At 36.3% G+C, this 12,362-nt stretch overlaps 2 protein-coding genes across 3 annotated transcripts in view; one reads left to right on the forward strand and one right to left on the reverse strand.

Moving 5' to 3' along the window:
- Positions 1–4,077, forward strand: part of LOC145669522 (RIB43A-like with coiled-coils protein 2) — a 48,924-nt gene extending 44,847 nt beyond the window's left edge. Inside the window, exon 7 of the mRNA XM_081737701.1 lies at positions 3,622–4,077. Coding sequence (XP_081593827.1) covers positions 3,622–3,763 — 142 coding nt within the window. The 3' untranslated portion in view covers positions 3,764–4,077. The remainder of the gene's footprint in view (positions 1–3,621) is intronic.
- Positions 4,078–6,512: 2,435 nt separating this feature from the next.
- The window catches only part of HDAC11 (Histone deacetylase 11), a 45,500-nt gene continuing 39,650 nt past the window's right edge, over positions 6,513–12,362 (reverse strand). For both annotated transcript variants that reach the window (XM_081737703.1, XM_081737702.1), the window contains exon 9: positions 6,513–11,856. In XM_081737703.1, coding sequence (XP_081593829.1) covers positions 11,659–11,856 — 198 coding nt within the window. In that variant the 3' untranslated portion in view covers positions 6,513–11,658. The remainder of the gene's footprint in view (positions 11,857–12,362) is intronic.

The following is a 12,362-nucleotide window of genomic DNA, read 5'->3' on the forward strand; positions in this document are numbered from 1 at the left end:
GTCGCCATTTTGCACAGGGGTGTCAAAGAGTCGAGACTTGTTGCATTTTCTTTCATTTTACAACAGCTTTCAAACGATATGATACTTAACCCCTCTTGCTATTTGAAAATTTTGAGTTGGACCCCGTGTGGAACCCTGCGAGGACCCTGGGGCAAACTTTTCTATCCAAAAAAAGCGTGCTCTTGAGAATGATGGGATATGTATTGTCCGAGTTTTCCATTTACCCAACCTTTTCGAACAAATGACTCGGTGCAAACTATTCTGCTTTGTAATAGCTTTTATATTACAAAATATGTTGTAACTCACATTCCGCCCGGTGGCACGTATAACTTTGGGATTCATCTAGTTATAACATATCAAATTTCTGGAAATTTCTGGAAATTTCCATTGCTGCTAACTTTGACTTTGTTACATCCTTTAAATGTATTGATTCTTTCGTTATTATGGCAATGAGAGTTGGTCAGCTATCAAGAACTGAAGGGGTAATTTGGATAAGGACGTATCGACCTATTTCCGGTAAAATTATATATATATATATATATATATATATATATATATATATATATATATATATATATATATATATATATATATATATATATATATATATATATATATTATGCAAGTTTGAGCATGTCCGTATGTGTCTAGGTGGTGTTAAGGTAATGTCTCTGCTCCGTAGCGAACGCCTGTCTCCAAAAATAGTGTGCGAATACGTTGGTTAATTCGATAAGGCTGTTTGTTTCTCTGCTCTCCTGAAAAATTGAAGAATTACTAGTTACGCCCTTATCCAAATTTACCCCTCAATTCTTTGTGAATGATTGACAATTCGCTTCTTCCATAATGGGATGTTCCACTTTTTTTAAAGAAGAAAGAAAAAATATTGAAATAGGAACTGTACACATTCGTTCGGAAAATTATAATTTCCTTGAAATTCCTATATAAACCAACATTAAAATTTATGTTTATTCACTTTATTGGGAATTTTCGAAGTCTGTTTGGATAATTCTTACGAGGGTGCGAATTACCAGGGGAATGAGAGAGAGATTTTCCTTCTCGATCACATTTTGACCCCCTCCCCCACCTGAAAGGAACTAACTGAAGCATTCATGCCAGGATGATCATTTTCTCACCCAAAGCATGTTTTGTGATAAAAAATTTCAGAATATTGTCAAATTCCACTGGTTTTTGTTCTTTCATATAATTTTAATACACTATCTGTATCCCGAACTGAAAGATGTAAAACTACCATTGTTTGCTTCTTCTAATTGTACTCACAGCTATCACATCATCAGGCCCACAACTAAGGTTTGTGTCACCTTCTGAGGCGAATATTCGGACCCAAGGGAAACGGGAATGAGGAATGGCGGAAACTTCATAATGAGTAACTACATAATTTATACCGTTGAGTCATCGTATAGACTGCTAAGAGTAATTAAATCTAGGAAACTCAGGTGGGCAGGTCATGCAGCCAAAATGGAAGAAAGTAGGAACGCTTTCAAAGTTTTAACTGGAAATCTAATTGGAAAATGGTCATTAGGAAAACCTAGACGTAGACGGAAGGACAATATTAAGATGGATCTCGCAGAAATAGGAATACAAAATAGAAACTGGATCCAGTTGGCTACGAATAGAACGCAATGGAGATCTTTTGTGAACGCGGCATTGATCTTCCGGGTTCCATAGGCCATACAGTTAGTTAGTTACTTCTATTTTTTCTACCATTTTCAACACTCTTTAATTCGATACTGTACCTACCAGTCTAATTTGCATAATTTTTACTGAAAGAAACCAATGGATGCATAACTGAATTTTAATTAACGACTTACTTAGTGCCAATATTTGATAAATAACCGTATTATTTCAACAGATTATTTTCGTATTCGAATCTTTTTTGTTTTGTTTTTCATTTGTACAACATAATAAATGTTTCTTTGCATTGGAACGTAAGCTCAGAAGTTCAAGTTTATACTACAAAATATTATGTGATTCTGACAGAAGTTTCATCATCACCGTTAATGAAGACGGGAATCACCCGGTGAAACAGTATGGATATATATAAAATATCAATGCTTTTGGTTGTAAAGGTCCTCTTATTTACCGCGTCCAATCTTTGATGTTCTATTAATTGTACTGTTTCGCTGTTCCGTGACACCCTTCCTCAGCAGATCTGGGCAAGTCATGTAAAACTCTTATCTTACTTTTTGTAATTTTATCTTGCACTGTTGTGTGTGCACGAAAAACAGTGAGAAGTCAAACACTTGATAATATTTTGTAGCTTGTAAAAACGTTACTCAGTTGTAACAGGCACGTACACTCATGTCCAAAATTATTGTCGCATGTCTATAAATATGTTTTTGTAGGAATATAACTTGATAACGAATTCGCCCGGTATTTCTTATAATGTTAGTATGTGTATAATAAGCAAAGACATGTATGTGGCAAATTTCATGTCAAAAGAGCAGTAAATAAAACGAAAATAAAACTTTCTTGTCCATTTAGCAACATTTTGTTTTACTCATTCTAATCTTCGTATTTATAATTCTTTTCCTATGAAATTTACCACAAATATACATTTCCCAATTATACACATAGTATCAGTGTTAAAAGTACCCTGCAAAATCAGTATCAAATTATATTCTTACAAAAAGACAGTAATACATATGCGACAATCATTTTGGACATGAGTGTACGTTAAACGTTCTTTATAGGTTTAGACGATTCAAAACATAAGTATTTACATTACGTATTAAATACTTATAATCAATTTATTATGTAGTAGCACTGAAGATAAAATCTTGCATGATGTCGAATTCCACGTCATGTACGCTGTGCATATCTTTCTATTCCGTCCCAGTTGTCAGGATTCGAATTTTGATTCCACGTTGACACCCCTGCTACTCGTAAACGATGCAAAATTCGACAACATCTACGAGGATTTTTGTCTTCTTTTGATGTCACGAATCACCTCCCGGGGTTTGTGCACATCTTTCAGATTCACCCTGTATATGAGTTGAAATCGCTCATATAATTTTAAAACACCCTGTATACATATACTGGGTCTTTTAGATAAAAACGTCCAGTGCTCTTAAATCATGAACGACTAGAGATAACAGAATGAAACAAAATATGAGAGAGAAAAATGTTCGAGCGCGCATCGAATTATCAGTTTGCCACAGAAGTCCCCTTATGGATCCCCGGAGAGGGGGTCACCTATATATGTATATATGAGAAACAACTTCTGTAAGAAAAAAAATCGTGAGGGGAACCATTTAACTGAGGGTTTTATGTGACTATGCAAGAATTCTTCACAATGAATGGCCATTTCATAAACGGTGCTCCACTGATATTTTTTCCCTATAAAAGTTCTGTTTTTCCATGATCTTTCCATTATGTTAAAAATTGCAATTGAAAATTTTCAAGTGATTCCGGGACAGACGTTATATATATAATAGAATACAGTAAAAAAGCGACCCCAACCTTTGATATCAACCATATGCATGCCTGTGAACACATATGTCCGCTTAAGATAACATAGCCATCAACAATACTTCCCTTGTAATAGCGTTTTACGTGCAATCATGAAGATATGTCTATTTATTTCTGTTTCTATATTTGCAGGGAAATCGACAAAAAGATCGCTGAGGAAAACAGAGCACTGTCAGACGAACACAAGGCACGCTTAGAGTATTTATATAACAATGTCTATAAGAGTACTCCTATGCCGGAATTCTATGATTGGTGGAATACCAGCACTCGATAACAACAAAGAAGAATGGAATTCCACATTCATATGTCTACTACTAACAAATTTTGTTCTTGTAACGTGTCAGTGTTGCTTGTAACAGTATATATGTATGTTTGGATAGAAAAGTAAGAAGTATCAAACCTGATACGAGAAGTGATTGGCTTTTCGAATATTGTCTTTTTACTTCGATATTAGACGTATATTTACAAGTATCTAGTCAACACTGTGTACAAAGTATTTTAACAATATTTTATATTTGTGATACAAAAAAAAAAAAAAAAAAGTATTAGTTTGTACACCTCCTTTTGAGATAAATTTATAAATTTGTTTTTCAATGTTTTATTTTACTTGAAACCTGTTGTTTAGACGTTAAGTGTATTCGCTGTACATATATATGATTCTTACAGAAGAATATGAATAAAATATATAAATAAAAGGATGTTAAGAGCTCGGTGTATTATCGGCAAGTGCTATGGAATTTGGCCATGGAAACAAATAAAAGGATGTTATCAACATGGTACATTATCGGCAAGTGCTACGGAAGTTGGCTAAGGAAACAAATAAAGGGATGATAACATGGTACATTATCGGCAAGTGCTACGGAAGTCGGCCAAGGAAACAAAAGGATGTTAAGAAAGTGGTGTATTATCGACAAGTGCTACGGAAGTTGGCTAAGGAAACAAATAAAAGAATGTTAAGAACATGATGCAATATCGGCAAGTGCTACGGAAGTTGGCTAAGGAAACAAATAAAAGGATGTTATCAACATGGTACATTATCGGCAAGTGCTACGGAAGTTGGCTAAGGAAACAAATAAAGGGATGATAACATGGTACATTATCGGCAAGTGCTACGGAAGTCGGCCAAGGAAACAAAAGGATGTTAAGAAAGTGGTGTATTATCGACAAGTGCTACGGAAGTTGGCTAAGGAAACAGTCAAGTTAGAGTCAGCAAAAGGTAACATTGGCATTGGAATACATAAAAAGTATTTTTCAACTAAACAAGTGTGCGCCATGTGAAGGATTTTGCTTTTTTTTTTTTTTTTTAACAATTAATATTGAAAATGAAAATGGTAAATTTCTACCACTTCCGGTTTTAGTAAACAGATTAGACTGAAGATGGAATCAGGGGCGGATCCAGGACCGACTTCTGGGGCGGGGGCGGTGGGTTGTCATAATGCTACTTTTAAGGGCTCCAAACTCTAGAACGGAATTTATTTATGTATATAAAACAAGAAAGTTTCCTCTTCTGGGGGGATCGCCCCCCTTGGATGGAATATGTTGTTGGGACGCTTAATTGAGTGCTGAAAACCGCTATCTAGTATCGTTTTTACTCTAGCGATCAACATTAAAACAAAAAGTAGTTGATTTTTGCACTTTCGGTTTGAATAGTGTGTTAAGAGAGAAGATAGTACTTATTCTTAGAACGATACATCGATTTAGAAAAAACTGCATGTCGCTTTTACTTTTTGTTATATGTAGATCAATATTGAAACCGGAAGTTATAGTGGATTTCCATCACATCCGGTTTTAGTAAAGAGTTAAGGATGGAGGTTAAATGTATTCTCGGAACGCTTAATCGATTGCTGGAAACTGCTCTTTGCTATATAGATTACCGTTTTTGTTCTATAGTGATCAATGTTAAAACAGGAAATGGTTGATTCCTACCACTTCCGGTTTGAAAGATCACCTCTGTCAACGAACTAGATTTCTTACTTTTGAACCTTTACATCTTGCTCAAAATTGACAGTGATCCATCAAGTAATTCTTCAGATTTTTTTCTCCCGAAGGGACAGACAGGGTAAATATATAAAGGAGTTTGGACGGACACATGGACAGACTGGGTAAATATATAAAGGAGTTTGGACGGACACATGAACAGACTGGGTAAATATATAAAGGAGTTTGGACGGACACATGGACAGACTGGGTAAATATATAAAGGAGTTTGGACGGACACATGGACAGACTGGGTAAATATATAAAGGAGTTTGGACGGACACATGGACAGACTGGGTAAATATAGAAGTTTGGACGGACACATGAACAGACAGGATAAATATATAAAGGAGTTCGACAAACATATGAACAGACAGGATAAATATATAAAGGAGTTTGGACGGACACATGGACAGACTGGGTAAATATATAAAGGAGTTTGGACGGACACATGAACAGACTGGGTAAATATATAAAGGAGTTTGGACGGACACATGGACAGACTGGGTAAATATATAAAGGAGTTTGGACGGACACATGGACAGACTGGGTAAATATATAAAGGAGTTTGGACGGACACATGGACAGACTGGGTAAATATAGAAGTTTGGACGGACACATGAACAGACAGGATAAATATATAAAGGAGTTCGACAAACATATGAACAGACAGGATAAATATATAAAGGAGTTTGGACGGGCCCATGGACAGACTGGGTAAATATATAAAGAAGTTTGGACGGGCACATGGACAGACTGGGTAAATATATAAAGAAGTTTGGACGGGCACATGGACAGACTGGGTAAATATATAAAGAAGTTTGGATGGACACATGGACATACTGAGTAAATATATAAATGAGTTTGAACGAACATATGAACAGAGAGGGTATATATCATATGAGTTTGGACGGACACATGGGCAGGTAAGGTAAATATATGAAAGTTCGGACAGACACTGGACAGCCAGGGTAAATATATGAAGTTTGGAAGGACACATGAGCAGACAGGCTGGAAAGAATACTGAATAAATTGAAACTACAATGAACCGTTTCTTCAGATTTTAATTGTCTTTACACATCAACTATATCTTCTACACACATATATATAAATAACATCAAACATAATGTATGAATATCGTATATTGCGTACATATGTTAACATGTATATATGTACCTAGGTATACATACACACCAACAAGTCACAAGAATCACTGCTTCTATTGAAGAATTTGTACAAAAAAAGTAACAAAACTATATAATATCGAGTTTACCTCTTACTTGAGAGAAAACTAGCTATTATGTCTGATAAGTCACTGTTGTTGCATTTACGTGGTGTTATTGATTATGTGGGTGTTAGGAGGGGAGATATGAGTAATATTCTGCATTATTTTATAGGATTGCTCAGAAAATAACATAATAAGGAGTACAGCCTGTCTATCTCAAGTGTGCCGTCGGAAAATACGCGAAACATACTTCGGCCCCACCCTCTAACGGAGGAAACCCTTCCTTTGCTTAGGGAAAAGAAGTGAATTACCTCAGCTTTGTTCCCAATTTGTCATTTAGTCGTTTGGTCTTGAGGAGTGAAGATCGTAGGCTACTTAGATAATGAAAATGAATGAAATGCTGGAATGACGAAAGTGGGAGGAATCGGGAGAACCCCGAGAAAACCCACGAGCACAGTGTTTGTCCACCACAAAGTCCACACGGTGCGGGCTGGAATCGAACCAGGGACCCCAAGCACAGGAGGTGAACGCTCTACCACGGAGCCACCGCGCGCCCCTGCTTATACATATTGGATAGCCATAATTTATCAACATATCCCTAACACCTTCTCAATTTTTTGAAGCACTTCTCTCCCTTATTGTATGGCGGAAAGCCTGTCCGTGCGGGAAAATGCCTACTTTATTACGTAATTTACACATACACACACACACACCTAACTAGAAAATTCTGGATAAATTGTTGCTCAGTGGACTATCGTCGTCAGAGATACAGAGGGTTAGCCCATATTCTCTTCTACCCTGAAATCAAAAGATTTACTTTTGTTTTCTTTCTCGGAGGAAGAAAGTATTAACTTCTGGCGCAAAAGCCCTTAAGTCGTTCGTGTCACTCAGATCTTTTTTGGAGTGATATGTCGTCAGCATATTTAATACTGGCTTTCTAGGATTACGATTAGGAGTTAGATTTCTGGGCTTTCGGCATCTATGGCCATGTTAGACCGTCACTAGGATTAGGATTAGGAATTAGATTTCTGGGCTTTCGGTACCTATGGCCATGTTAGACCGTCACTAGGATTAGGATTAGAAATTAAGATTTCTGGGCTTTCGATATCTATGGCCATGTTAGCCCGACACGTATGAGGGATGACCTCTCTCGGCGATCACGCTATTCAAGGAAGGGAAAGGGGCCTGAGACTTATATATTATGTACCATCTCGGCATTTGCCTGGTGTGAATAAGGGAAGGCCAGGAAAACCTCACTCAGGATGACTAGCCTGAAAAAGCTTTTATATATTTTCCAACCGAGTGTCCCCACCGGGAATCGAACCCGGGACCGCTCGCACCAGACTAGAACGTTAGCGACTATGCTACGCGGCGCCACTGCTGGCTTCCTAGACCAGAGTTCTTGCTTTCAAGTAGCAAACGACATTAAGTGAACATCGCAATGCCAGCACTATCTGAGAAGTAAAATGGTCAACCATCTGACCGGCTCGGCACTGTTTAACTTCGCTGCTCTCACGAGAAACAATATTTCAGTGTGATTAGGTTTTTTTGCGTGCATTAGTATATATTAAGAACACAAATTATTTGCGACTAGCGTGCTAGAGAGCTTTGTAGTATTTAACATTTAGCTTTTCTTTTTAATTTCTTTTTTCTGTAACGAGAACATCGTTTGTTGATACGACGGAAGAATGCTGATTCACAAAAATGATAGGGTTTTCCGTCTTAAGTATTATATTTTTATATGTTGAATTATATTTATGTACATATAACCTTAAAAAAACTATAATATTACATTGTTGTTAGTCTGATCTATAACATAACTGACCCGTAACAACGGCTGGGAAAGTGAAATGAAATCTTCGTAGTTTTACGTCCCACGTTTATGCCGGCTAGGCTAAAGGAGACGGTAATGATGAGAAATGAATGAAATGGTGGAATGAAGAAAGTGGGAGGAAACCCACGCATATGGTGTTTGACCACCACAAAGTTCACTTGGCGCGAGCTGGGATCCAACCAGGGACCCCACGCACTAGAGGTAAACGCTCTATCACTGAGCCACCGTGCCAATTGTATACTGAAGAACATGTTAGAAGATACGGTGGCTGGGAAAGAGAAAAAAGGCTACAGTTGATGCACTGTATTAAGATATTAAAACAGAATATTCCTATGTGAAGACGAAGAGTTGACTAAGGATCGTGGTGCAAGCAAGATTCTCGGTTTTCAGTAAGTGACCTACCAAGAATGGCAAGGTACCTAAGATATCTTCGTACAAATACAGGAAATTAAACTAGCAAATACTTATTTTTAGGAACGTATTATCGTGTATGATGTTTCCCGTACTATCATCATAAGAACATCGAAAATATTGATATTACACACACACACACACACTCAAATATAAATTCTATAAAAAAAATAACAACAACAAAAATCGCTAGAAGCATTGATTCTTGTATGACAAATAGTTGCAATCTTTTAATACTTTTTATTTTATACATAAACTTTTGGAAACCTAATAAGGAAACGGCACTGAGTCCGGAAATCACGATACTGGATGAGACTTTTACTATTATTTCTGGCAACGAAGGATCCTTCACTCATTATATAGTGAGTTTTGAAATTAAACAATTCCTGTTCCGGTTTCTTATTTTTGGTAATCACGTCTGGAATATCTATAAAACAGTCTGGAATATCTATAAAACACAGTCTGGAATATCTACTTAAAATAAGTCAAGAATAACATATTTCTTCCAGCACTTTTGATATTTGTTTCGGGCGGGGTGCTAGACATGAAATTTATAGTGATTCTGTTCTGTTTGACCTATAATAAGAGGAAAAACTGTAATTTTTATTTAAAATTCCGAAACAAGCAACTTTAAAGAATGAATAGTCGTAAATCAGAGGCAAGGAAAAGTGTTGCATGAAAATAAATTTGAATTATTCATCAGCCTTCGCTTTCTTAGGAACCGAAAATACAACTTTTGGAATCTTTCACTTTTGATGTTACCGGAAGTGACGAAATTACTTAACTCATTCATTGAAAACTGGAAATATGGGTATATTAAATTAATAAAGAAAAACACGTGCTGAATCCAATATATCGGATTTCAAGATGGCATGAGTTATAGGTAGAGACACGATTTTTTGGTGACACGCGAAAATGCGAAATGTGTCAGTTTTGCATGAAATTGTTGAGTACCTAAAAATATATCTTTTGCATTACTTGTTAGGCCATACAACGCTCGCGATTAAACGCGAAATTCTATCGAATTAGCGAATTTGCAACAAATCTTGATATTCCACGAAATTTACGCAAAAGTGACAATTTTTCGACGCTTTTACGATTTATTCATTACCATTATTTCTCCCTTCCGCATACTTCACCGGGAGTACTAGTTCGTCATTTGTCTACGGGGTATGTTAGATGAGCACTCTATTATTGTTTTACCATTATTGTTTTCTATTAATGTTCTCTGTGTGTATGTTTTTTTTTTCTTTCTTTAAATGATACTTTTATTCAATGGGGATGTTAGTGTTATTTTTTTAAAACTCAAATATTGTTTAATATAATCATGCATCAGTTCATGTCATGATGATTGATGAGTGGAAATTAAGGTGAAATAAAAGGTAACTAATTGTAATTACCAAAGAAAATAGTGTTCTTACATTGAATTTTTATTCACCGATTTTATCCCGCTTTACGTATATTTTTATAACGAAACTACGAATTCTTATTTACCACAAAATCGTGTCTCTAGCTATAGGTTTTCTTCCAATTTTACATCATGTGAGTACATTGGAGTAAAAACTAAATTCCTAGCGCAACACCCCTTAGACGGCAGAGCCTACCAGCCGGCTTGTGACACTTACGCCTTTCAGGTCATGTGTGGTGAACATATCGGTTCCCCGTGACTTTAATGCTGGCTTTCTAGCCCGGAATTCGCTATATGTTTCTTTCAAGTAGCTCCCCAATTGTCCTCACGACGCTAGGTGGACGCAGTAATGCCAACACTATCTGGTGAAAACGAACGGTCACCTATCTTCTTTCCGACCAGACCTAGAACTGACTGCCTTCGTTGATCTCAAGAGAAGCGGGAATTTATAATGGGGTTGGAGTACTGTGCAGCAAATTATTTTTGAAATGAAATCTTTAAGGTTTACGCCCCACGCTTATGCCGGCTAGGCTAAAGGAGATGGTGATGATGAGAAATGAAGAAAGTGGGGGGAAACGATAGAACCTCGAGAAAACCCACGCACACGGTGTTTGTTCATCACAAAGCCCATTTGGCGCGAGCTGGGATCGAACCAAGAACTCCATGCACCAGAGGTGAAAGCTCTATTACTGGGCCACCGCAGCCCTTTCAAACGACTTTTCTTTTCGAATGACTGTCCACTCTTGCTGATCACATCTTATTTTATTTGAATCTAATGTCTTAGTTCTTATTAATCGGTACCGGTAATTCCAAGATCCAAAAGGATTGGTCGGTGCCGTTTCCCTTAAGTAACCAAATATAAACATTCGTTATTACAAAACTTTTTTTTAAATAGTTACAAGAGGTTTAGCTTGTAATATATCTTAAAATGCATAACCTCAAAAGCACCGCAGTTTCTTTGATACACAGATATATTTTTCAATAAGAAATAATGAGTACAGCTGAAATATTAGTTATAAAAGAATGCAAAATATATATATATAAAAACGTATACAATATTTATATATATATTTACAAAACAAAGTAAGTAAGTACCGTATGTATGCTTTTCTCCTTAAAAAAATCTTTGATAAAACTATTCAAACTGGTCTTGGGGACAAAGGCACAAGCAATGCTTTCTGATTCACCTGCCGGAACAACACTGAGAAAAACATCTAACAAGGAAAAACAAATACTCATTTCGGTGTATGTTTTGTTTTAAAACACACCTTCATCCATCAGTATGATTCAAAATGACTGAAGTGGATGAAAATCTTAAAGCACTTTGGTGACGTCAGTTGGTACTTCTGTGATCATTGGCCTTGAAATCAGCTGTTTGTCGCGTAAATTCAGGATGGAGTCTGCAATGATTTTGGCAGTTTTCTTCTGATATCCTCCACTGGTCAGCATTACGATTGGGATATTATGCTGTTTGGCTATGGTGAAGACTATTTCATCTCTCCGAATTATTCCCTAGAGAAGTGTAAAAAGAAAAGAATTATCTTATTTTATCTTATCTGCTATTCAGGTAGTTCTAGATTTATTTTATTTGCTACTAAACTGCTTACGTCTTTTTATTGTACGCGCAGAAATTAGGTACACATTAATTCAGAGTTATTTTTTTATTAATCTGAGATTACACATCACATTAAGTATCTTATTGTTGGAGAGTAATTGTGTACAGTGAATGTAAAAAGTATTTATACACCTCGGAAAATGGACATGTAACACATCACGATGAACAAACACCAGTTGAACTGAAACCTTGTATTTTATTTCTTCAAGTGTAGGAAACATACCACAAAAATATACCAATGTAAAACAAATTGAGATTGTAGTAAAGAAGCCAATATTCGTGCAGAAAATCCAAAAAAAGGTATTGAAAAGAGAGAAATATCAATCAACAAGAAGTATTCATTCATTTCATTTAGTGTTTTTGTTTTCGTCACATTGTGCCATTTTAGTACTTCATAGGATTT

Source organism: Thermobia domestica, chromosome 14 (genome assembly GCF_964235325.1).
Source record: "Thermobia domestica chromosome 14, izTheDome1.hap1.1, whole genome shotgun sequence".
NCBI lineage: Eukaryota > Metazoa > Arthropoda > Insecta > Zygentoma > Lepismatidae > Thermobia > Thermobia domestica.